The sequence below is a fragment of the Lithobates pipiens genome, unplaced genomic scaffold, assembly GCF_037356315.1.
Source record: "Lithobates pipiens isolate NorthernLeopardFrog02 unplaced genomic scaffold, aLitPip1_a1.2 Scaffold_8, whole genome shotgun sequence".
NCBI lineage: Eukaryota > Metazoa > Chordata > Amphibia > Anura > Ranidae > Lithobates > Lithobates pipiens.
In genome coordinates, this window is record NW_027507903.1 from 115,071,731 (window position 1) to 115,099,144 (window position 27,414).

Here is a 27,414-nt window from a genome sequence, read left to right on the forward strand (position 1 = left end):
TATATAAAAAATCAAACACTAGGATTTGATAAGTCAACTCACCTCATCACTAATAGGGTTTAGCGCCATAACCTTTTTATTTCACATTTCCATTTCCCTCTCCTCCCCAATAAGGAAGTGAGGGCTTCAGGCACAGGCAGCTCTAACCCAGTATATTTTTATTTTTTTTAATTTATTTCACATATTTCTATCACTTAGGAGATTTGGTTTTTCCATAGCGCGACTTTATTTATTCATTCAATTAAAGTGGAGCCTCGTTGGATGACATTAAGAATGTCACAGGTGGGAACAGTACCTTGCTCCCACAGGCCAGGAAGACTAAGGTGCCACGCCGCAGGCAAGGGCCCTCATTTTCCACTCAAGAGGCTTTTTAGTCCGTCCAGGACTCCGGGTAAACGCTCCCAGTCCGACAGGATGACCTCTGAGGGACAAAAGCATCCCTGGACCCGCAAGCCTGCGGACAAAGGTGCTACTGTGTGAAGGTTTGCCCCGCCCGTCACTTGGGTGGGGGGTCGCCTTCGGGAGTTTGCAGCCCAGTGGGCCTTTTCGGCTGTCCGACCAATGGGTCTGCGAACTGATTTCATCTGGCTACAAGATAGTTCCTCTCTTGGCCACCAAACAGATTCTTCCCCTCCAGCATACACTTACTCCCGGCTCGCCGGGAGGCCCTGTTGGGGGCAGTAAGGGACCTGCTAAACCACGGGGTGATAGTGCCTGTTCCGGAATCGGAAAGGTTTCAGGGGTTCTACTCCAATCTGTTTGGACGTACCCCTTCCTTTTTGGGGACTACGATCTTGGACCTGAAAGCCCTCAATTGCTTTGTAAAAGTACAGAGGTTCAGAATGGAATCAGTTCACTCAGTTGTCGCTGCACTCCATCAAGGGAACTCCCTGGCGTCTTTGGACATCCAGGATGCGTACCTGCACATACCCATATGCCTCAGGCATCAGAGGTTTCTGTGATTTTGCAGTAGGGAAAGCCCACTACCAGTTTGCGGCTCTCCATTTTAGCTTGGCATCAGCACCCCGAGTCTTCACCAAGGTATTAGCTCCAATTTTGGCATTGTTGCGACAACGCGAGATCGCAATCGTGGATTACCTAGACAATCTCCTCCTGAGAGCAGCTTCTGCCTCAGAATTAAAGGAGGATGTAGCGATCACCATGCAAACCCTGCAGGAATTTGGGTGGCTGTTGAACCTCAAAAAGTCGGTGCTTATACCGACTCAGCGCCTCGAGTACCTAGGCTTACTGCTGGACTCCATGGAAGCGAGAGTATTTCTCCCTGAAGACATTCAGAGCTGAGGGGAAGCTTTTGCTGAACCTCAGGTGGTCGTCGCTGTGCTTCTGCATACGAGTCCTGGGCCTCACGGTGGCCTCCTTCGAGGCGGTACCGTACACCCAGTTTCACACCAGAGTCTTACAGAAGAAGATATGACCAAAATGGGACAAATCTCAGTTTGTCCCTGGATCTACGGATTCGGGTGAGCCAGTCAGTCAGGGACTCCTTGCTCTGGTGGCTGAGATCCCCGGGACTTCGGTCCGGGAAGTCGTTCCTACCTCTGCATTGGACAGTGATCACAACGGACGCCAGTCTGACCGGCTGGGGTGGAGTACTTGAGAGTACAGTCGACCCAGGGCCTTTGGTCGATGGAGGAATCCAAGTTGCCGATCAATGTGCTTGAGCTCCGAGCGATCAGGCTTTGCCTCTCCACATGGTCGATGAGACTAAGAGGGTGTCCGATCAGGACAGAGTCAGACAACGCTATGGCGTGGCATATCTCAACCATCAAGGAGGAACAAGAAGCTTGGCTGCAGCACGGGAGGTCGCTCACATCCTTCAGTGGGCAGAGCGACATGTACCGGGCTTGTCGGTCATTTACATCCCGGGAGTAGAAAGCTGGCAGGCGGACTATCTAAGTCGCCAGATGCTGGACCCGGGAGAATGGGTGTTGCATCCAGAGGTGTTCATGCTGATCTGCCTGTGGTGGGACACACCAGACATGGATCTCCTCGCCTCCCGACTCAATTGGAAGGTGCCGAGATTTGTATCCAGGACAAGATCCTTGGGTGGATGCGTCAGACTCGTTGGTGGCTCCATGGGGTCAGTACAGTCTGATCTATGCCATTCCTCCGCTAAAACTTACCATGTCTGCTTCGCAGAGTGGAGGCCGAGGGGATTCCAGTGATACTGATTGCCCCAGATTGGCCTTGGCATCCCTGGTACACCGACCTAGTATGCCTAGTTGCGGATGCCCCCCTGGTGGCTACCGATGCGAGAAGACCTTCTGTCTAAAGGTCCGATTCTCCATCCTGCTTTACCATCGCTAGTTTTAACGGCATGGCTTTTGAAAGCCAGGTGCTAAGGAACTGGGGGGCTGTCGGACTCGTGATTTCAACAATGTTGATGGCATGGAAATCTTCTTCTCGGAAGATATACCATCATACATGGAAGGCCTATATCTCCATGTGTGTGGCGTCCGCGCGCCTATTCTGTTTCCAGGATCCTGCTGTTCCTACAGCGAGGAGTAGACCAGAAATTGGCTTTAAGCACCATTTAAGGGACAGATGTCAGTTTTGGCTGGGTTTTTTTTCCAACGACCCCTGGTGTCTCACTCTTTAGTGAGCCCTTTTGTACAAGGGGTCTGGCATGTAGTCCCTCCAGTGCGTCCACCCTTGGCCCCCATGGGATCTGAACGTGGTGCTGTCAGCGCTTCAGAAACCGCCGTTTGAGAACGTCAGGGAAATTCTCTTGTTGACTCTTTCTCAGAAAGTGGTCTTCCTAGTGGCCATTACATCAGCCAGGAGGGTTTCGGAACTGGCTGCCTTGTCTTGCAAGTCGCCCTATCTGGTTATCCACAAGGATAAGGTGGTGTTGCGTTCGCAACCTTATTTTCTGCCGAAGGTGGTTTTGGCTTTTCACATCAATGAAGACCTTTTGTTACCATCTCTGTGTCCTAAACCGACACACCCTAAAGAGGTTGCCCTTCATTCCCTGGACGTGGTCTGGGCTCTAAGGGTATTATATTTGTCTGCCACGGCTCCCTTTCGGAAGTCAGACTCTGTTCATTTCGGTAGCTGGTCCGAAAAAAGGGATGGCGGTCTCGTCTGCCACCATTTCCAGGTGGATCAGACAGATTGTGGTCCAGGCCTTCGCCCTGAAGGGGCAGGTGGCCCCCTTTCCTGTCACGGACCCATTCCACCAGGGCAATTGGAACCTCTTGAGCTTTCCGACATCAAGTGTCAGTCGCTCCAGTGTGTAAGGCGGACTGCTTGGGGACATCTACCGTCAAGATTACTGGATCTGTGTCCGTCAATGAACGAAAAAGAGAAAATAGGATTTTTGTACTCTCCGTAAAATCCTTTTGTGTGAAGTTCATTGACAGACACAGCACTCTCCTATTTACGTTATACTGCTTGTTGACATACTGAGCTGCAGAAAGCAGGCTGAGGGGTTATTACCAGAGGGACCGCCCCTTGGGCGGAACTGTAAAGTTCTATTGTTTTCACAGGTATCACATGTTCTGCCTAGTCTTCTCCTGAAGGTGGTGTGATAACCCTACGGTCAAGATTACTAGAGCTGTGTCCGTCAATGAACTTCAGATAAAAGGATTTCACGGTGAGTACAAAAACCCTATTTTTTCTGCCAGTAAATACCTTATACAGCCCACTTCCTGTTTCTTGTCTGGTAAAAAGCCTAGGCTTATGACAGCATGCACAGCTCTCTCTCACTCCCATGAGAGTTTGCCTGGTTGGGGGTTGTTAGTCATAAGAGGGCCAATGAAAGCTGTAGAGCTAGAGGGGTGTCTCTCTGTAAATCTAGGAAATGAACAGACAGCAGCTTCAGCTGCCCACAGTTAAAATGGATGCAGCCAGACTTGGCGGCGAGAGATTTCTGCAGCATATTTGGTCCCCAGAAAGCATTGACCTCCTTTGACAAAGTAGGACTTTGAGCTCTTCCCCGTAAGGTCAAAGTTCACTTTTTTTTTCTCTTCTAAATTCCAGCTTCCTTATGTACCAATAATACCAAAAGAGAATTTTTCTTCATCTTCTAGGACAGGCATAAACTCCATTACCTCCTGCTACCCGTCCTGTTAATTGGAATGGGAAAACTGTTAGTGAACAGAAGAAAGTAGTTCAGTAGCTGACCTCATCAAGGGATGAGTTCACCTTTAAAAAAATTTAATAATAATAAATGAACATGTTTTTGCAGGTAAAACAATGTGCATTTTATTATTTTTGAGAGCCTGGAAAGCATTGCACCCACAATCGGCAATGCAGGGCTCTTGCAGACTCTGTGTGTAAGCTGTTTGGCCATACATCATATGACGAAGAAGCTACTAACAGGAAGCATCAAGGAACTACCACAGCTCTTAGCAGCACCATGATAGTTCAGTTCATTGAGAACTACAAGCTGACAGCCATAAAGGCTGCCGGACCTTGTCATTTTCTATTCACAGAACTCTGTAAGTCAGTTGTGTGGCCGGATGTCCAGACGTTCTTTGCAGAGAATGACAGAGAGCTGGGGAAGATGATGGCCTATTACATCAGGAAGCTGGTGGATTTGTAACCTATTACACCCTGAATATGGGTGTACCATGTTGCAAAAGGTGAACTTCTACTTTAACACACACCCCGCACCTGCTCTTTCCCTCCCAAGAGATTGCTCCCGCCCACATCTGTACTCGCATGCACTCATTATCAATAAGCACTGCTTTACCTGAATCCACAGCCCACTACTGATTTTTGTTTTATATGTTACCTTCTTGTATAGTTCCTTTTGGCATAGAGTGCTGGAGCTGAGTGATCACAACAGCCAATGAGCAGACCTGTAGTATTGGAAACCGTAGGCGCGTCCCTAGAAGTTTGTATACATTATACAATCTAATTGTATAATCTCCTTTAGATCTACCATCAACTATGTAGTGCAAGGACCGGCCTGATTGGATACAGAGTGATTGTGTGTGTGTGTCCTATTTCTATAGCTTTGGTAAATCTAAAGGAGATTGTACAATTTGATTGTATAGTGTTTAGCCACCTTTTATACACCTAAAATGAACTAGTTGTGCTTTCATTGCCATTAAATTGTTAAAGGCACCCAAAACATTGAAGGAAAAATGCCATTTGTCAAGTACATAAACACAGGACAAAAGCATGTTAAACAAAATGTGCAAACCCCAATGCGCCAAAATGGCCCATGACCTACTGTACTGCTTTTGTCATAATTTCTCTTAGAGCAGTGATTCTCAACCAGGGTTCCGTGGAACCCTAGGGTTCCTCCAGAGGTTGCTAGGAGTTCCTTCAGCATTGGGCAATTTTTGCCTCTAAGATAAGTTCCCACTCACGCCATTGATCTTTTTAGCTATCTGTAAGGAGGTAATTCTTCCCAATGACCACAAGTGTAAGGACCATTCTTTCTACTGACCATCACACTAATGTACCATGAGTTGTAGATTTCTAATTTTTAGAAGGGATTCCCGAGACCAGAGAACTATTTCAAGAGTTCCTCTGTGTTGAAAAGGTTGAGAAAGGCTGTCTTAGAGCAACCCATTGAAATTAATGGGCTGCCAGATGTATGTTGCGGGAAATGTCAAAAAATGAGTGCTCCCACTATGCTATGTGAATGGGGCAGAATATTGAAGTTGGTGTGTTTACACCCTCCCTTTCCCTGAGATGGACCTGGATTACAAGAGCATTGGCGGTTTAATGTCTCCATCCCATATACTTGTATAAAGCTTTCCGTACACTATGCAGTCTTGATTGTACAGTTTCTGTGAAAATTTAGATTTACAGAAACTGTGTAATAGGAGAACCCACCTGAACAATCCATTACATTTTTATCAGGCAGGCCCGTGCACTACATAGTTGATGGTAGATTTTTTTTTTTGAACAAGGGTAAAAATTCAAAGATTTCATAGACTAGATAAGTGAGAGAGAAGAACATAGGGATGGCTTGGGCACAAAAGAACATTAGAAAAGACTTCTGTTGTGAAAAGTGAAATTTTGCCTGAAAAAGTGAACTTATCCTTTAAAAGGGGTAGTCGCCCCAGATGTTAGGTCATTCTTCTGTCTCACACCATAAACTCCCACTTCATGCCTTTACCGCCTTCTTTAATCCTTGACTCGGGCAACATTTATAAAAAACAAAAAAACGTGTCCATAGTGCAGCATCTCTCTCAAACCATTAAATTGCTTTCACACTGGGGTGGTAGAACGTTGTTCGTTTTAGCGGCGCTTTACCGTCATTTTTAGCGCTACTATTTGGTCGCTAGCGGGGCGCTTTTAACCCCAGCTAGTGGCCGAATAAAGGGTTAAATGCGCCCATGTAGCACCGATGTCTAGGCACTTTGGTAGCGATGCCCATTCATTTCAATGGACAGGAGCGGTGGAGAAGCAGTGTATACACCGCTCCTTCATCGCCCCAAAGATGCTGCTTGCAGGACATTTTTTTACATCCTGCCAGCGCATCGCCCCAGTGTGAAAGCACTTTTGCTCCTTGCTCTACCACTCTTCTCCTTCCTGAGGCATTTTAGATCAGAATTAAAATGAAAAAATTCCCATAATGTAGTGGTTTAAGACTTCAGTATTAAATATAAATATCACTCAGTTTATAAAATGTATAACCCCAGATCCTGTGATATTACTGTGGCTCACCAGAGAGAACACTAGAGTACATCACTCCAGGTTACCTACATAAAATGGATAAGGTAATTCTCATCAGAGAGAATTGACTCCTTTTTCTTAGGGCCGGTTCACACCACAAAAACACTCCAGATGCGTTCCTACATGCATTTTTTTTAATGAGTTTTTGATGCGCTTCCAGGTGCTGTTTTCCTTTTACTTTCCGGTGAGCCTTTTTATGATGAGCATTGGCATGTGGTGGATGCAGTTGGTAATTAATATAAGGACTGTATAACACAGACTCCCTGGACTTTTGATTTTCACAATTTCACTATATTCATGTGTGTAAGTTGATTAATTTGTTGGAACACTTTATCCACTGATATTTATTATTTTTTGTAGTCCTAAGCTAGCGCTGATCTATATTTGTACAAATTTAGAAGCACTGGGGTCAGGGCCGGTGCTACCACTAGGGCGCACTGCTGCCTAGGTCGCTCCGGCCGCTGGTTTTTTTATTCCTGGCTGCACAACTACCATGCCAGTGCCATGTCAAGCAGCACTGCCCCAATAATCCTTTGACGGTAATCCTCCTCTCTTTTCTGCTATCACCTCACGCAGTGAGCCAGTAACGCTTTGTCCAGACCAGTCACTGTTCAGCAACCCCCAGGGCGCTCTCAGTGTCAGGCAGCAGCCGCGCCCCCCCTCAACTGTCCGCTCTCTGTCAGTCCGTCTGTGACATGACACACTACAGCAGCCGCCCCCAACCCCCTCTCCGCTCTACAGTGTCAGTGTCACTGTGTGTCACATGTCAGTTCAGCAGCACAGCACCCCTGCCCCCCCCCACACACTCTCCTGGAACAAAGTATGGATGGAGGATGGATGCAGCATGCATCATCATGGGATACAGAATGACGGTGTCAGCGTGGCGCTTGACGGCCGCTCTCTGGGCTTGGGGCCAGGTGCGTGCAGCCTGGGCTGGCTGGAAGAGAAGAGGCACCACACGACGCAGGTACACAGGCTGGCAAATACAGTAGAGTTGGTGCCAGCGAGGAACAGGTGTTACTAGTGTGACCGTGTGGTAAGTAAAAAACTGTTGCTTTCTCTCTGAGTGAATGAGATCTATGTGAATGTGATGACAATGAAATGTAATTTTAAAATGTGAGTGTATATGCATTATATTGACTGTTGACTGATCTGCCAAATGTCCCCCTGATTCTGTATTTGATGGGCACTGGTGAGGCAACTTTGATGGGCGCTGGTGAGGCGGCATTGTTGAGCGCTGGTGAGGCGGAATTGATGGGCGCTGGTGAGGCGGCATTGATGGGAGCGCTGGGGGGGGCTGCAAAATGAGGTTTTGCCTAGGGTGTCAAAAATCTTTTCACCAGCCCTGACTGGGGTTATATATTCTATTGGCAGCCTGGCAAGTTATAATTAAGAGTGGACTTGGGAGCTATTCACAGCATAGTTCTTATAAATATAAGCACCTTTCCTTGTAGCTTCCTTATGTTTTCATGACTATATCCACTATTACATATGAATTGCATTCATTTTCTAAAAGCATGTTGTGATTTAAACCATGTTTTTATTACCACTAATCGTACTCTGCTTGTTTTTGATTATAGGATCCTTAAACCTAAAGCTGAGGATTCAGGAGAATATTTGTGTGTATTTACTTTTTCCAACGGTTCTCCATCAGTCAATGCAACCATTGAAGTAAAAGGTAGTCTTTCAAAAGACAAATATTATTTATTTTTATTTTTTTTAAAAGAGTTAATTGTTCTTTGTAAAAAGGAACAATCTCTAAAATTGGTCATAAGTTTATTTTCAACATAGGTGTAATAATAATGTGGTCAGTCCTGTGCTCATCACCTGCACTTCACTATGTTTGTTCATAATAGATCTGAACAGTTTTCAGTTGCATGGTTTGTGAATCCAAGCAATCAGGATTCATGAATTGCTTTAATCAGTAGGTACATGTTCTGGAGAATCAAGAACTGGAATAAATGGAAATCAGTTCTTTCCTTATTGTGGTTCACTCATCTCGTCTAGCAGCACTTGAATAATTTGTAAAGGTAGCCAAAAATCAGCTAGTAAGCGGTCTTCTTAAGACTATTCTGAGAAAGTTGTACACTGCTAAATTGTTCCTGCAAGGGAAAATAGATTTTAGACTAATTGGTGAGTATCTGCCAAAAAAAAGAAAGCATTAGCCACAACCGAACCTTCTGCAAATGTTGGCCATCTCTAGCATCAATACTTCTTTAGTCTCTCGCTAACCTGAAAGCTTGTTTGGAGCACACAGAATACCTGCTCCACATACTCTTAAGGGGTCAGTAAGGAAGCTTGGAAACCAGAAAAAATCCAGGCAAATAGCATTGTCAGAATGTTGTGGCAGTTAACATTTTACCCCCCTTCCCCCAAAAATTATGCAGAGTAATGTTTAAACCTAAAAATATTTGTTACCGTAATGCATTGCTTGTAATAAATGTTTTCAGTCTCCCTGTGCCCCTCTTCCCTGTGTGGAGGGAAAAAGAGATGAGCCCTGTGTGCATCTTTTCTCCCCTCTTTTCCTCTTTACACAGCACTCAAGTAGCAGCAGAAGCAATTGGTTCTTGCTGCAGTCAATCGGAGGAAGTTGGGGGCAGGCCTAAGTCCCACTATGTAATTCTATGGAGCGCAGCTCCAAAGATGCACAACTCGGGAGCGTTGGGAGTACCTCTCCACATGGAGAGCGGCTGGCTGTGGTAATCAAGCAGAGGAGCAGCCAAGATCACCTCCAGGGACCCCAGAAGAGGAGGGTTGTGCAGCTCTGAGCATTACCACTGCACAGAGCAGGTAAGTATAACATGTTTGTTATTTTAATATAAGAGTTTAGTAACAAAAATATTTGAAAAATCATCTGTTGTTCAGCACTAAAGCTGGCCAGCAAAATAAGGCAAGTACATTTTCATAAGCCTAATCCTATACAAATCCCCCCCCCCCCCATTTAGTGCTTTCATTTTAGCCCAGCTATATTATTGCAGGGCCTTAAATGTTCAGTTTGGTCTTGCAAAGAAGTGAAGGTTTGTTTCCTGGTTAGTCTTGTATGTAGGTAAACACATGCTGGAATGAATAAAGGATATCTGTTTTAGCTGCTGTGTTTTCTTGTTTCAGCTGCTCCAGAAATCACTGGGCATAAAAAAAGCGAGAACAAAAATGAAGGTGAAGAAGCTCTTTTATATTGTAAATGTGTAGGTTATCCACACCCTGACTGGTTTTGGTTCAAGTTGATTAATGACGTGCCAAATGTAAGTACAACAAACCCTCCAAAATCAAAAATGTCATTGGAAGTTGATATTTTGGCGTGTTGTCATGTGAAGACCCAATTGAAAAGAATGCTGTGTGTGGACTTGTTTGCACTTTTTGGAACAATCGACCAGATTCTAGATAAAATATATGTTTCTATATATGAGGCTCGGTTCACACTAGATGCACTTCAAATCTGAACCGCATCTAAACTGCAAACCTGTTCATGCAAACTGATTGCGGAGTCAATGTTAACGACACCCCGCAATCAGTTTGCAAAATGCAGCACGGTTTGCATAATCCGATCGCATAGGTGTGAACACCTATGTGATCCGATTCTGGTGTGGACAAAAAAGGGTCCTGCACAAGTTTTGGTCCGTTTGCGTTGCGAATACCGCCATAGAGTTTGGCTGAATTTGCATTGCATGTGAACTGCACAGCAATGCGGTGCGAATTACATGCGATGTCTGGCATCACACTAGTGTGAACCGGCCCTTAACTGTTTAAAATAAAATACTGTCATATTCTCTATTCTAAATTTTCTTTTCAATAATTTTTATAACAATTTTAAGAACAATACAAAAAAATTATATTTGAACATTATCAGGTTATCATCAAAAGAGGATGCATTAACCAAAGTGATCAGAGGCCCTGACCGGCTGTACAGAAGAGCTGCTACAAGAAGTTTCCGGCATAGCAATCCAGGTCTACTTGTTGGCATGACCATTTTTCTAAGGCTATAAGCCCGTAGGTATCAACCACTAGGTGCCCAAAAATTCAACAAATAAGAATAATTATCAAGTGACATTACAGCAAATTGTTGTCATACACATTCCCAGAACATAGTGAAATATAACGTTAGCATCTAAAATAGTTTCGGATTCCTCAACCCAGGGGGGTCCCGATCCTGAGAATGTAATACAATTGGGGAAGTTGTACCATCCCCCCTTAGCATCCTACCAAAACATTTATCAATATGATAACCAAACCAAAAACAAGGAAGCGAGAAATGGGGGGGGGGGAAAAATAGAAAAAGTGGGAAACAAAAAAGAAAGTAGAAGATCAGAATAGAGTAGGTCCCCATAGCCCGGGCCTCTCCTCGCAAGGTGGCCCAGTGTCTTGGGGAGCAGGGAGACAGCTGGGGTGAGCACACCGCTGAATCGTGGGACAGGTGAGTGGCTGTACATTTTTTATTTTTTTTGTAGCTGCTGACTTTTAATTTTCACTTAGGAGACTGGAGCTCCTCTTTATGGTAGACTCGTGTTGGTTCTGTCTGCAATCTCTGTTTTGTGTCTGTGAGTAATTATTGTATGGGTACAGGGACTGCGCACACTAATGGTAGGCTCAGACTTAACCATGCCCTGTTAAGCCAAGCCAAAAAGTCAGTGCAATGTAGCCACCGCTACTTTCTCCATTGTGTGCTGCACAGACTGCATGTCTTATCCACCCAGGGTGTCTCCTTTACATAGGTTCCAAAGTTGTGATGTATGCTGAAGTCTTGCTTCCTCTGTGTAATGAGTAAAATCAAGGGAACCCTGAGCTTCCCAAAACTAAATAGAAAAACAGCAGCTAACACAACAACTGGATAAGTTTGTTTCAAAAGTAAATGGATATATAAAATGTAGTGCTTAAAATGGCTAAAACAATAACATAGCTAAACAAATCTAAGTGCTATAATGTGTGAAAAGGACACACTAAATAGTGACATGTGCTGATAGCCAATCTTATGACACGTAGGAAGGCGGGATGCAGGCCAGCCTGTATTTGTGGGAGGAGCCTCGCCGTTATAAGACGGCCTCGGTTCCTCCCTGCCCGGTTGGATATTCAAAAGGTCGTGGGCATATCACGGTGTTAGGAGGCTGGGCTACGATCGCATGTGTCATTTCCGGTGCAACGGCCGGCGGCATTTCCGGTGCCACTCGTGGAGGTGTTCGGCGGTGGTGGGCTCCTATTCTCCCTGCTGTCGTGCAGGGTCAGGTAGTTGGTGGGGGGTTGGCTTTTTCATGGGGGGCATTTATTCCGGGGGGGCGGGGGGGCTAGTCACAGGTTGGCAGAGGGTGTCATTTCAGGTTAGAGGTATGGTTGCATTCTGATGGGGGGGGGGGATTGTCACAATGTGGGGTTCATTTTAATCGTTTGTGTGTGGGGGGGGGGGGGTGGTCACAGCCGGCAGATGACGCTGCCTTAATTATTTGTTTGGGGGGGGGGGGGTGGCACTGATCTCATAGCAGCGGTGCATTCTATAGGGGCATCACTGGCTAACATAGGTATATTTCTTGCTGGAATGTCCATGCAGGGGAAGCAGCCGGTATGTTGCAGACAATATTTTATTCTGGTTTCAGGTTAATTTACGGTCGATCCAGGCCAGTTGGTCAGTGGGGTCAGGCTTGTTAGTTCGGTATCATGTTCATTTCATGTCCCCGGGCTCTGGCGCCTTACTACATTTCACGGTGGAGAGGTTTGGGTTTTCATTTTTTCAGTTTATGCTGCCAATGTCATATTATGCTTATGCCCCCCCCCCCCCCCCCCTTTTTCCTACAGGAGCTGGTTGGAAGTGTGTGGGTGTGATCAGCTAATACAAGTTGTACTTATTTTGTCAAAAGCGTAGTAAGTGCCTGTACTGTCAGATCTGGGTTGGTTATGTCACTGGGAAGGCTCGGTCCGGTCTTAGAGTCCAGACAGGGTGCACGCACAAGGGTACGGGGCAGGGTTTAGGGGCGGTTCTGTCAGGGTAAGGAGGGGGGGGGGGGGTTGTGCGTTCGGCCAAGACGGATAGGGGGTTGCTTTCAGGGATTTGGGAGGGGGAAGGGGAGGGAAAAAAAAACCCCTCATACTGCTACGATTGTTGGGTCTTTTCAGGCTCATAAGTCATCAAGGCCTCTCATTTTCTTTCAGGGTTACCTTTCGGTGCATTTTACACTTTTTTTTTTGTGGGATCAGTAATATATTGCTCATTTCAGAACTCTGTTTCTTTTGTTCCATCTATGGTTCGCATGGTTATTTGGCATGTCTCATTTCCCTTGTCCTTTAGTCAGTTATACGTACTGTTAAAGTGGTTGTATACTTTTTTTTTTTTTTTTCTTTTTTTTTTTTTTTTTACTTTTACCTACAGGAAAGCCTATAATAAGGCTTACCTGTAGGTAAAAAAAAAATCTCCTAAACCTGTATGGTTTAGGAGATATTCCCCTCGGTGTGCGCTGCTGACTGCAGCGGCGCATGCGCACAAGGGGATTCTCGGCTGAAAATCCGGCAGTGGCCGACCGGCCGGAATGAAATCTCCCGCGCGCATGCACGGGAGTGACTCATAGCGCCGGAGCCGCGATACCCGGAAGAAACGCAGAGGGAGCATGTCAGCTCCCTCGGCGTGGATCGGGCCAGATGTCGGGGCCTCGTTCTAAGGTAAGTATTTCATAATGAGCTAGTATGCGGTGCATACTAGCTCATTATGCCTTTTGATTTGCAGGTGGTAAAAAAAAAAACATTAGCGGGTTTACTACCGCTTTAAGCTTACGGCATGGTTGCAGAACCCCAGGGTCGTTTTCTTCTTTAGTTTCACAGTCTCGGCTTATTCAGGTAGGTTGTGGTGTTACCTTGGGTTAGGTCCTCTATGGTAGGGCTAGGTGGGATATCACCGGGTTGGGTTTCACGACATTGCTTCACTACTGAGGTACCTGTAATATTTGTATGCATACAGGTTCGGTCCAGGATTACTTAGTGGCAAGTCTTTTTATTCATTTCATACTTTGTCATTTCACCTTCTTGTTATCTTACCTGACACGTTTTCAGGTTCATAGGGCCTGAGTGTACGTTTTTAATTACCTGTTCAAACCACAGGTGGCTCGGCTCTATCCATTTCATTTCAAACACATTTCCAGTTTTCTCTCTATATCACAGTCTACGCACGGGAGTGTTGGTACATTTGTGATGGGGAGGGATGGTTGGTTGGGGCCGGGTCATCATTTTACGGTTTCATCACTCACTCATCTTTTTAGTATCACAATGGTCTCGGTTATAGGCTTGGAGGTATGGTTTCCTAACTCACTGTCACTTGTGTCAATTAGATCATGTCTCAGGCAGCAGACATTGAGGATTCTGAGATCATCCCTCCTTCCCAGGCTGGGGATTCAGAACATGACAGCACACCCTCCATCAGGTCTTGGACGCTCCCCAGGTTGATAGCCGAACTTCGCCGTAAAGGTGTCGCTTACCTGGCTTCAGCTCGCAAAGTGGAACTTTTCAGACTTTTATTCCCCAGTGCTTCAGGCACTACCCCCCCGAACAAGTTACCTTGCGTTCTGTGGGTGCATCGCTCACATTGATTCACTCCTCCCTTAGTGTGTTGGCAACATCTTTTCAGGAGTTACAAGCCAGGGGGGAGGTCTTGGAGTGTCCTCTGTGCCCAGCACCAGTGGCACCTGTGATTCTTGACATATCAGCGGTCCAGGGGTTACCTCTGGTCATTCCATCAGCAGCAGGTAATAGTGCTAGTTCATTGTCAGTCACTCCAGCCCATTTCATCCCGGCTAACATTCAAAAAGATATTTTGGATGGTAAGGACATTAACTTAGCCTCCCTCTTGATCCCGGCCCATGACATCGCGGACAAGTCATACGCTTGTGGCGACGTGTCCATGGTATTCAATACCAGGGACCACAGGCTCAGTTGAAAACTTTCCAACCCTGATTTCGTTCTAGCGTTCGGCATCTTCAGGGATGTTGTTTGCTTGGTAAGTCCTCAGAGAAGGGAGGAGCTTGACCTGTATATATACGCGGTGGTGGAGTTGGGGCAAAAGTATGATGGGTCGGCCTTTTATGATTACCATCGGTCCTTTTTGGCTAAAGCGGCGGCAGTGTTCGCTCAGCACCAGGTCACGACTGACTAGATCAAGGTGGACACCGAACTCTTTTGTCGTCATTTTGCCGGGTTGAGGTCCCCTGTCTGCGCCACTTGCCAGTCCTCAGCGCATACTATTTACTGGGGCCCTCTTATGGGTCCCCCGTCAGTGCCAGGCAACTCCAGGGGTCCCTCTAGTTTATTACCAACTCCGGGACTTTCCACTTCATTTGCAAACTTGGCCGCCCTATTCAGTTTTTGGGTAAATCACAAGTCTGCAACAATTTCAACCAGGGTTCATGTAATTACAGCCAGTGTTGTCTCCTACATGTCTGTGCCAGCTGCTTTAGGGCACATCCCAAGTCATCTTGTTCTCTCAAACAGGGGAAGTTTTCCTGACTAAGCCGGATCAATGTCTTGGTTTTGCAGGCCTGTTTGGAGTGTCATCCATCTCCCACTTTACAGCAATTCTTGGTGGAGGTTTTTACGCACGGGTTTCATACGGGGCTCATCACTTTACCACAGGGCACCTTTGAGTGCAAGAATTTATTGTCCGCAGGAACAGACATGGAGGCGGTGGATTGGCTGCTTCAATCGGAGCTGGACAAGGGTTTCCTCATCGGGCCTTTTTCCACACCTCCAGTGGAGGGTCAACCCTCTGATGTTGGTCAGAGGGAAATTCTCTAATAAATTAAGGTTAATCTATGACTTGTCCATGCTTCATTGTTCAGTTAGTGCCTAGTTTGAATTCCCTGGTTGCTTCGGAGGAATTTTCGCAAAAATATGCATCGGTGGATTTAGCTATCCAACGCATCATTTGTGCAGGAAGGAATGCTTGGCTGTCTAAAGTGGATATTTCCGATGCTTTCAAGCTCCTTCCTATTCAGCCTGCGCTTTGGCAGTGGCATGGAGTGAAGTGGAGGGGAATGTACTATTTCGCCACCAAGCTTACCTTCGGGTCTAAGAGTAGTCCTTACTTTTTTAATGTGTTCGCAGAGGCGCTCAATTGGATTCTCAGGCAGAGGGAGCATTGTCAGGAGGTTATTCATTACCTAGATGACTACCTCCTGATTGAGAGTGCGGGCCGAGTACCTTTGGATCTTCAGAAGTTGGTAGCTGTTTTTTTCTGCACTCAACGTTCCCTTGGCAGACAAGAAGATGGAGGGCCCTGCTACCACCCTGACCTTTCTGGGTGTCGTACTGGATTCTCAGGCCATGCAGGCCAGCCTGCCAGAGGATAAGTTGGTCAGAATTAAAGAACGGATCCATGGGTTTTTAATTTCCCAAGCCACTTCCAGGAAAGATTTGCAGTTGTTACAGGGCATGTTGAACTTTGCCATGAGGATCATTCCTCAGGGCAGGTCCTTCATTTCCCGGTTGCTGGCTTTGCTGCCAGCGGCCCCTGACTCAGATTCTAGGATCATTTTAGATTCTGCACCGTTGTCAGATTTACACATGTGGGATGAGTTCATCCATCACTGGAACGGCATTTCTATGTTCATCCCAGCAGGTTCAATGTCTTCCTTACAAGTGATTACCGATGCCACCGCCTCTAAAGGCTATGCGGCCATTTTCAATACACATTGGCTGGCAGGGGCATGGCCAGAGGAATGTGGTATGATTCCCAGGTTCTTTCAGACATCTGCATTATTCAAAGGTTACCCCATAGTGGCTGTAGCCCAGGTGTGGGGGCATTTATGGACAGGTTATACGGTTACATGTTTTATGGACAATCAGGCAATTTCTGAAGTCGTCAATAAAGGCAGGTCTAGTTCCTTGCTCATAATGTATTTTTTACGCAGACTCACCTGGTTGTCGCTTAAATTTAGGTTTCACATACAATGCAGTTTCATTAGTGGCGTGCAAAATTCAGCAGCGGACGCTCTGTCCCGTTTTTGATTTTTCATCTTTTTTCCGCCATGTTCCGGACGCAGACGTCTCGGCGACCCCCTACCCCAGTTCTCGCTCCTGAGGATGGATTAGATATACATTGGGCAGGCGCATTGGGGTTGATCGACAGGTCACTGTCCGTCAACACCAGATGGGGGCTTACCACACAGCTTGGAAGGCATTTCAGACGTTTCGCACCTTGTACCCCAGGTCGTATTGTTTGGACGTTCAATAAATTTTAGCTTTTGTGGAATACTGTCATTCCCAGCTCAGGTTATCTCACTGTACAATTAAGGGTTACTTGGCGGGCATGCAGCATTTTTTCTCTTTACAATATCCCGGTAGTCCTTCGGTGTTTGCAGCTCATTCTGTCAAGGTGGTTCTTAGGGGTATTCAGAAGAGTAGCTCTCCGAGCCCCAATAATAGGCTTCCTATCTCCGGGGATATTTTCCGTGCCTTGTCAGTCATCTTGTCTAGGTCTCCTTTTGGGCTACTACCTAGTCTGGTACTGAAGGCGGCAATTTGTCTTTCTACAGTTTTCTTAGGCCAGGGAAGTTTGCTCGTACCGGGGCTGGGTCTCGTACTTTGTCCATTAGTCAATTAGTCAGGTATCCTGACCATTTTTTATTACACTTTAGAGGCATGTAAGATGCAACAAACTGGGACCGGTACAGATATCAGGTTTTTTAGGATCAACTCTGGTTGGTGCCCGGTCATGATTTTTGATCTTTTGTTGGTCCAGCTGGTGGGGCAACCCAGGGATAGTCCTCTTTTGCCCTTTAACGGAGCCCCGCTCACCTCGGCACTTTTTATCAAATACTGCCGCACTCTTTTGGGGAATTTAGGGCTCAACCCCAAGTCCTACTCGAGTCACTCTTTTAGGATCGGGGCAGCCTCTGCGGCTTCACACCAGGGAGTCCCCGTGCACATCATTAACAGGTTGTGCAGGTGGAGGTCTTCATGCTACGCCAGGTACGTCCCGGAGCCAGTGTCGGAGATGTCCCAATCGTTTCTTCATTTGACTGCTTGATTGTTTCTAGTTAAATAAACTTAGCATTTTCATCTCGCTGCCTGTTGTACATTTTTGCCCCTTTCAGGCATACTGACCTCAGCGCACCTTCAGGTCACCTTCTTTCAGTTTTTCTGTTCCTTTTCATCATTATTACAAACTAAATAGTGACAATTACTAGTAACCAATCTTATGACACACTAAGTAGTGACAGGTACTGACAACCAATCTTATAATAAAGAGGTGTCAGAGAAAAATAATAAACAATAAAGAAGTGACTGGTATAATGACACTAGGCTCATACATATATGAACATAAATTTAAATAAACATAAAATAAACTGTCCAAAAACAGATTTCAACATTAAAGCAATGAAATACAAAAAAAGTTATATAGCAAAAAAGCTTATTTAAGTGAAAAAAGTCCATTTAACCACCTTCAGACCGGACCATTTTGCTGGTAAATGACCAGAGGTCTTTTTACAATTTGGCACTGCGCTGCTTTAACTGGTAATTGCGCGGTCATGCAATGTTGTACCCAAACAAAATTTGCGTCCTTTTCTTCCCACAAATAGAGCTTTCTTTTGATGGTATTTGATTGCCTCTGCGATTTTTATTTTTTGCGATATAAACGTAAAAAGACCGCAAATTTTGAAAAAAAATGATATTTTCTACTTTTTGTTATTAGAAAAATCCAATAAACTCAATTTTAGTCATACATTTAGGCCAAAATGTATTCAGCCACATGTCTTTGGTAAAAAAAAAGTCAATAATTGTATATTTATTGGTTTGCGCAAAAGTTGTCACATCTACAAACTAAGGTACGTTTTCTGGAATTTACGCAGCTTTTAGTTTACGACTGCCTATCTCATTTCTTGAGGTGCTAAAATGGCAGGGCAGTACAAAACCCCCCCAAATGACCCAATTTTGGAAAGTAGACACCCTAAGGAAATTGATAAGTGGCATGTTGAGCCCATTGAATATTTTATTTTTTTGCCTCAAGCGATTGAATAATGACAAAAAAAAAATTTTTTTTTTTTTTTTTACACAAAGTTGTCACTAAATGATATATTGCTCACACATGCTATGGGCATATGTGAAATGACACCCCAAAATAAATTCTGCTGCTTCTCCTGAGTACGGGGATACCACATATGTGGGACTTTTTGGGAGCCTAGCCGCGTACGGGGCCCCGAAAGCCAAGAACCGCCTTCAGGTTTTCTAAGGGCGTAAATATTTGACTTCACTCCTCACTACCTATTACAGTTTTGAAGGCCATAAAATGCAAAGATGGCACAAAACCCCCACAAATGACCCCATTTTAGAAAGTAGACACCCCAAGCTATTTGCTGAGAGGCATGTTGAGTCCATGGAATATTTTATATTTTGCCACAAGTTGCGGGAAAATTACAAACTTTTTTTTTTTTTTTTTTTTTTTTCACAAAGTTGTCACTAAATGATATATTGCTCACGCATGCCATGGGCATATGTGAAATGACACCCCAAAATAAATTCTGCTGCTTCTCCTGAGTACGGGGATACCACATATGTGGGACTTTTTGGGAGCCTAGCCGCATACGGGGCCCCGAAAACCAAGCACCGCCTTCAGGCTTTCTAAGGGCGTTACAGTTTTGAAGGCCATAAAATGCCAAGATGGCACAAACCCCCCCCCAAATGACCCCATTTTGGAAAGTAGACACCCCTAAATTTAGGGGTACACTAGTGAGACTAGGTAATAAATGGCGGGTGCCCTGAAACTATAAAAAAAATAACTAACCAACCAGCGTCACCTGTAATGCCCCGTACACACGAGAGGAATTAAGTCTGACAGACCTCCAAAGGAGTTCCGCTGGAGTTCCGACGGAGTTCTGGCGGACTTTTCGACCGAACGGACTTGACCACACACCATCACACCAAACTCCGACGGAGTCGAACGTGATGACGTACGACTGGAATCGACGTAGGAAGTTCATAGACAGTAGCCAATAGCTGCCCTAGCGTCGGTTTTAGTCCGTCGGAGTAGCACACACACGAGCGGATTTTTCAAAGGGGACCGGGTCCGGCGGAGTTCCGTCGGGAAAATTTAAAGCATGCTTCATTTCTAAAGTCCGTCAGACTTTAGCTTCGCTAAAGTCCGTTGCAGCCCACACACGATCGGATAGTCCGCCGGACTCAGTCCGTCGGAGTTTGGATGTCGAAAAGTCCGCTCGTGTGTACGGGGCATAACAGTTATATGGTGATCACTGGTGAAAGGGTTAACTAGGGGGCAATCAGGGGGCTTTATGCGGTAGTATATGGGGGTCCCTGGCGCTATAAAAAGCTGCGGCGAACCTAAATACCTACCTGCCTAACAAGCGTCACCTGTGACACTAATACAGTGATCAGAAAAACGATCGCTTATTAGGCTGGGTTCACACTGGAGCGATGTGGGAACGCCACGAATGCGCGGCGGGTTCCCGCATCGCATGCCTCCCGGCGGCAGTTCACACTGCCCTATGCGAACTGCTGGGAGTGTCAGTGAAATGTTAATGACACCCCCAGATCAGTTCGCATATCGCAGTGCGATCTGCAAACTCGGATCGCATGGTGTGAACACCCATGCGATCCGACTCTGCTGCGGACCAAAAAAAGGGTCCCGTGCGAGTTTGCGGCGGGTGCGACACGAATTCAGCCATACTATCTGTATGGCTGAACTCGAATCGCACAGAGATCGGATGTGATTTGCACTGCAGTGCGGTGCGAATCACATCCGTTCTCATAAACCGCTGCAATGTGAACCCAGCCTTAGTGACACTGGCGACGGGGGGTGATCACGGGGTTAAACCTTTATTGGGGGGGTTAGGGGGGTACCTTAGAACTAAAGGGGGCTAACCCTAACTGCCCTAACAGTTATTACAGTCACAAATGACACCCGCCGGTTGATCAGGGGGTTAAACCTTTATTAGGTAATAAATGGCGGGTGCCCTGAAACTATAAAAAAATAACTAACCAACCAGCGTCACCTGTAACAGTTATATGGTGATCACTGGTGAAAGGGTTAACTAGGGGGCAATCAGGGGGCTTTATGCGGTAGTATATGGGGGTCCCTGGCGCTATAAAAAGCTGCGGCGAACCTAAATACCTACCTGCCTAACAAGCGTCACCTGTGACACTAATACAGCGATCAGAAAAACTATCGCTTATTAGGCTGGGTTCACACTGGAGCGATGCGGGAACGCCATGAATCCGCGGCGGGTTCCAGCATCGCATGCCTCCCGGCGGCAGTTCACACTGCCCTATGCGAACTGCTGGGAGTGTCAGTGAAATGTTAATGACACCCCCAGATCAGTTCGCATATCGCAGTGCGATCTGCAAACTCGGATCGCATGGTGTGAACACCCATGCGATCCGATTCTGCTGCGGGCCAAAAAAAGGGTCCCGTGCGAATTTGCGGCGGGTGCGACACGAATTCAGCCATACTATCTGTATGGCTGAACTCGAATCGCACAGAGATCAGATGTGATTTGCACTGCAGTGCGGTGCGAATCACATTCGTTCTCATAAACCGCTGCAATGTGAACCCAGCCTTAGTGACACTGGCGACGGGGGGTGATCACGGGGTTAAACCTTTATTGGGGGGGGTTAGGGGGGCACATTAGAACTAAAGGGGGCTAACCCTAACTGCCCTAACAGTTACTACAGTCACAAATGACACCAATGCAAAAAAAAAAAAGAAAAGCAATTGGTGTCACTGTGACTGGGGGGGCAGGGGTAATTGGGGGGTGATCGGGGGTAAAGGGGGGGTGTGAGTGTGCCTGGCATGTTCTACTGTATGTGGGGTGTGTTGGTGCAACTCACCGAACCTCTCTCCTCGGTGCCGGAACGAAAACTACCGACACGGAGGAGAGAATACATCACTTCCTCTCCTGTGTTTACATTACAGGAGAGGAAGTGATGTCACCGGACATTTTCATTCGCCGGGAGCGATCGAGAGGGGGTGGCCATGAATGAATGGCCGTCCCCTCGTCCGGGATCGCTCCCGAACGAATACCGACCGCCGCAGGCACCGGGCGGGGGCCCGATCGGGCCCCCGACCGGCGGGCAGGCAAGGACGTACATGTAAGCCCTTATGCCTGCCCGTGCCATTCTGCCGACGTACATCGGCGTGCGGCGGTCGGCAAGTGGTTAAAGATCGTGCCAAAAGTCCCAAGTGATTGGTCAGAAGTTTGCACACTCTCTTCAGATGACCGAGAAAACAAAGTATCTTGCAATCATCAATGTGACAAGACCACCACCAGTGAAGATATGAGCTTACCAGATAGCTCAGACCCAACAGAACATACATTCTATGAGTAAATAGAGCTTCGAATGTCAGCAGACAGCCAAAAAAAATTATCCCTGCAGATGTGTCCCAAAACTTTTGAAAGCATTTCCCAAAACTTTTGGAGAAAGGTCAGTCTCCGCTCAGATAAGTAAAATGTCAGGATACAACCGATATGTAGGAAAGGATAGAGAAGACCATATAGTGTAATTCCATATGACATTATTAAAAGGTAATACACTTACATTTAAAAAAGTGTTTCAAGCGCTTGTATAAAACAATCTGTGTAATGAGGAAGTGAACCAGAGCCCAATAAGTCCCTAAATATGGAGATCTGAGCCAAATTATAATCCTGCCTGTCCTTTTAGGGTGCCATTTTTAAATGTAAAGTGTATATAAACCTTAAAAATGATTGGCTGCCATGGTAAACACGCAATCGGTTTCCTTGTATCTCTGGATGGCATTCTACATGTAAATTGTAAACTCTTAGGCTGGGTTCATAATATATGCAGGTCCGGTTTTAGTGCAGTCCTGTGTGGTTTCCATTCAGCAGTTCAGGTGCGAATTTGATGCTGAAATCACACCTGAACTGGACTGAAAAACAGACAGGGCCCTCTTTTCATTCACCCCGGATAACATGGTTCACAAGTTATGCGAATTGAATGCAGCCCAAAATGGAACCAATTTGCATATATATGAACTGATCGGTAAAATGACTTTGCTCTCTTTGCGGCCTGTTAAATATAATACTTAGTGTATCGATTTGATAAGTGCAAAAAATAAACTGTTGCTCCTGCCAGAAAGCTTTTTTTCTGCTGAACTCTTATTAGTTGGGATTGTTCCTACTCCCTCTGTGCAATACAGAACACCACCCCCTAGGTTATGGTGCAGAAGACAGGTCAAGATGTTCTACCTACTGTAACTGTGTAAACCTACTTCCCCTCCTAGGGTGACATTGCGTCTTCATAGACAAAATACACTGAGCATTGTTACCCTAGGGAAGGAAGTGTTACTAGCAGAATCACAAGGTTAAAAAAAAAGGAAAAAAAAGCCAGACAAAAAAAACTGTCTTCTACAGTCAAGGCCAACATTGTTGGCACCCCAGAAATGTTTCCAGAAAATCAAGTATTTCTCACAGAAAAGTATTGCAGTAACATGTTTTGCTATACACATGTTTAGTCCCTTTGTGTGTATTGGAACAAAACAAAAAAAGGGAGGAAAAAAAGCTAATTGGACATAATGTCACACAAAATTCCAAAAATGGGCTGGTAAAAATTCTTGGCACCCTTTCAAAATTGTAGATAAATAAGATTGTTTCAAGCATGTGATGCTCCTTTATACTCACCTGGGGCAAGTAACAGGCATGGGCAATATAAAAACCACACCTGAAAGCAGATAAAAAAGAAAGAAGTTCACTTAGTCTTTGCATTGTGTGTCTGTGCCACACTAAGCATGGACAACGGAAAGAGGAGAAGAGAACTGTTTGAGGACTTGGGAACCAAAATTGTGGAAAAATATCAACAATCAAGGTTGCAAGTTCATCTCCAGAGATCTAGATATGCCTTTGTCCACAGTGCGCAACATTATCAAGAAGTTTGCAACCCATGGCGATGTAGCTAATCTCTCTGGGCGTTGACGGAAGAGAAAAATTGATGAAAGGTTGCAATGCAGGATAGTCTGGATGGTGGATAAGCGGCCCCAAACAAGTTTCAAAGAAATTCAAGCTGTCCTGCAGGTTCAGGGAGCATCTGTGTCAGCGCCAACTATCCGTCGACATTTAAATGGAATTAAACGCTATGGCAGGCGACCCAGGAGGACACAGAGACATAAAATAAAGCAAGACTACAGTTTGCCAAAATGTACTTGAGTAAGCCAAAATCCTTCTGGGAAAAAGTCTTGTTGACAGATGACACCAAGATAGAGTTTTTTGGTAAAGCACATCATTCTACTGTTTACCGAAAACAGAATGAGGCATACAAAGAACACAGTACCTACAGTGAAATATGGTGGAGGTTCAATGATGTTTTGGGGTTGTTTTGCTGCCTCTGGCACTGGGTGCCTTGAATGTGTGCAAGGCATCATGAAATCCGAGGATTACCAAAGGATTTTGGGTAGCACTGTAGAACCCGGTGTCAGAAAGCTGGGTTTGCGTCCGAGATTTTGGGTCTTCCAGCAGGACAATGACTCCAAACATACATCAAAAAGCACCCAGAAATGGATGACAACAAACCGCTGGAGAGTTCTAAAGTTGCCAGCAATGAGTCCATATCTAAATCCCATTGAACACCTTTGTAGAGATCTTAAAAATGTTGTTGGGAAAAGGCACCCTTCCAATAAGAGACCTGGAGCAGTTTGCAAAGGAAGAGTGGTCCAAAATTACAGGTGAGAGTATAAAGCTTATTGATTCATATAGGAAGCAACTGATTTCAGTTATTTTTTCCAAAGGGCGTGCAACCAAATATTAAGTTAAGGGTGTCAAGAATTTTGACCAGCCCATTTTTGGAGTTTTGTGTGACATTATGTCCAATTTACTTTTTTCCCTCCCCTTTTTTGTTTTGTTCCAATACACACAACGGGAATAAACTTGTATAGCAAAACATGTCTCAGCTGTACCTCCTTCTGCATTGTTTGTAATGTAAATGTATGAAAAATCCAAAAATAAAAGAGACTCATGCACATTTGATTGTATTCCTTTTTTGTTCATTGACGGACACAGCATCTTCATCTTGACCTTAGGGTTATATCACCCTATTAGGAGAGGACTAGGCAGAAAGTGTTAAAAACAGCAAAACTGCACAGTACCATCCAGGGGACGCTCCTACTAGCTATAGCCCCTCACACTGCATCCAGCATCTCAGTTTTTTTCTGCCTAGTGTCGAAGGACCTGGCTCCCGGTGGGACCATTGGTCCTGGGAATTGTTTCTTTTTTTCTGCATTTTTGATTCATGTGATCTACAATCAACAGCTGGACTGGGTGACAGGCTGGATAATAGATCCTGGTAGTCTCCCCAGCCTGGCCATCGAGCGTGAGCAGGCCTTAGCTACACGCTGGGTCGGCCACGACATGCCCCGTCTGATCCAGGGGCGGCCGGTGAGCTATATGCTCCGGGGCACACATATGACTGGGCTACTGCTGTCTTTGTCGCAGTGTGCCGTGGCCGACAGCTACCCCGTACTGCTCGGGTGATGGGTCTGTCTTTGGAATGCATCCAGCAGTCCCTGCAGGAGGGGTAAGTATGGTTCCACCTGTTTTGGCAGGATGGAGCATCTGGGCATTCCCTGGGAGGTCGACTAGGGGTCCCACTCTCCCTTTCTTCTCTTCCTGTCACTTCCCTACTTCCCATGCTATGGACCGCTGTGTGAACGGGGACATGGGGGTGCGGATGCACATACCTGGCCGGGGGGGGGCCCTCCGGATCCTGGCAGGGGGCTGCGCTGGGTGTTGGGGGTCCGCTTGTCCTCTTCCCTGTTTCTGGGCCACGGTGGGGTGTTTTCGTGTGTATGCCATGTGAGGAGGCCGACACATGTTCTGGCCATTTTCCTGAGGCAGCGGCCATTTTCTGTAGCCACAGTTTTTTTCCTTCGAGCTATTTTCTGGAAGTCCGGCGGTCATTTTCTAGTAGTCCCGGCTTGTTTTGCCTCTAGCGCTGGGTGCTTGTTTCCTTCTAGAACAGCACGCTTTTTTACACAGAACACCTCATGGCTGACACAGGGGAGAGAGCAGACAGCAGCAGCGCAGTACCTGGGTCAGGGTGGTGAGTCCTGCGGGGGGGGGGGGGCACCTCAGTCTGTGGCAGCTAGGAGGGTAGACCTTTTGTGTGACTTGCCTTAGGTCCCTATGTGGTGACAGGCGAGTGTGGATCAGCATGGCGTCAGAAGCTGGCGCTTCTTCCCCAGTTATCCCTGTTATGGCAACCGGTTCCCCTGCACCTGCGGTGCCTATGGGCACTCTGTCAGCGGTTCTGGAGGCCATTGATGCCAGGATGGAAGCGGCGTGTGTGCGCAAACGCCGCCTCCCCCCACAGTCTTCTGGGGAAAGCTCTGATTCAGACTGGGGGGGGGGGGGGGGGGGAGGGCCCTATGGCAGGCAGCCCCTGCTCTGACATGTCAGAGGATGCGGACCAGGACCTTTCGGACCGTGAGAATGACTCCGGGTCAGTGCAGGAAAAAGCGATTGTAGGAGCACTTATCACAGCGGTGCGGGATAACCTAAAGATGGAGGATATGGCGGGGGCATCTACAGAGGTGTCTATTATTTTCGGGTCCCACAAGCTGGCCCAGTTAAGTTTCCTTACCCAACTTATTGTGATAAGTTTATTTACAATGAGTAGGGAAAACCACATTGGGTCTTTTCAGTCTCGAAACGCATGGTGGTGCGTTATCCCTTTGAGGAGAGTTTCCTGAAGAAATGGACATCTCTGGACATCAAGGACATATACTTCCATGTCCCTATATGCATCAAGCATCAGAGGTTTCTGTGATTTGCGGTCGGGGACAAGCATTACCAATTTGTAGCTCTCCCCTTTCCCTGGCGTTGGCACAGAGGGTGTTCACCAAGGTGCTAGCCCCAATTTTGGCTTTGCTAAGGCAGCGAAGGATCGCAATCGTGGGTTACCTGGATGACCTCCTGAGGGCAGCTTCTGCCAGAATTATGGCAATCACCTTGCAAACTCTTCGGGAGTTTGGTTGGGTACTGAACCTACAGAAGTCTGTGTTTGTGCCAACTCAACGCCTGGAGTACCTGGGTTGTCTTCTGGACTCCTCAGAGTCGAGAGTCTTTCTCCTTTCGGATAAACTGCAGATTCTTCAAGCTGCAGTGAAGTTATTGCTGTCCCACAGGTGATCGTCGCTGCGATTTTTGCATGCGAGTCCTGGGTCTCATGGTGGCCACTTTCGAGGCGGTACCATATGCTCAATTCCCCACACGAGTCTTGCAATAGGAGATCTTGTCCAAATGGGACAAATCTTCATTGTCCCTGGATTGTCAAATTCGGTTGAGCCAGCTAGTTAGGGATTCCCTGCTCTGGTGGCTGAGGTGGCCGGCCCTTCGGTTCGGGAAATCATTCCTTCCTCTTTATTGGACGGCTAACACAACAGACGCCAGCCAGACCTGTTGGGGGGGGGGGGGAGTTTGGGGCATACAGTCGGCCCAGGGTTGCTGGACCATGGAAGATTCCCGCCTGCCGATCAATGTGCTGGAACTTAGGGCAATCAGGTGGTGCCTCTCCACATGGTCACAGAGGCTGCAGGGGCGTTCGGTCAGGATTGGAGAACGCCACAGCGGTGGCGTATGTCAACCATCAAGGAGGAACAAGGAACTTGGCTGCAGCACTGGAGGTCGCTCAGGTCCTGCGGAGGGCAGAGCGGCGCGTGCCGGCTCTGTCGGTCATGTATATTCTGGGTGTAGAAAACTGGAAAGCGGACTATCTAAGTCGTCAGATGCTGGACCAAGGGGAGTAGTTGCTACATCCGGATGCATTTTT

The 27,414-nt window shown here is 46.5% G+C and overlaps 1 protein-coding gene across 2 annotated transcripts in view; it reads left to right on the plus strand.

The window, feature by feature from the left end:
* NPTN (neuroplastin) overlaps positions 1 to 27,414 on the plus strand; it is a 124,231-nt gene that overhangs the window by 62,623 nt on the left and 34,194 nt on the right. For both annotated transcript variants that reach the window (XM_077473779.1, XM_077473780.1), the window contains 2 exons: positions 8,241 to 8,338; positions 9,769 to 9,902. In XM_077473779.1, the coding sequence (XP_077329905.1) occupies positions 8,241 to 8,338; positions 9,769 to 9,902 (232 nt within the window). The remainder of the gene's footprint in view (positions 1 to 8,240; positions 8,339 to 9,768; positions 9,903 to 27,414) is intronic.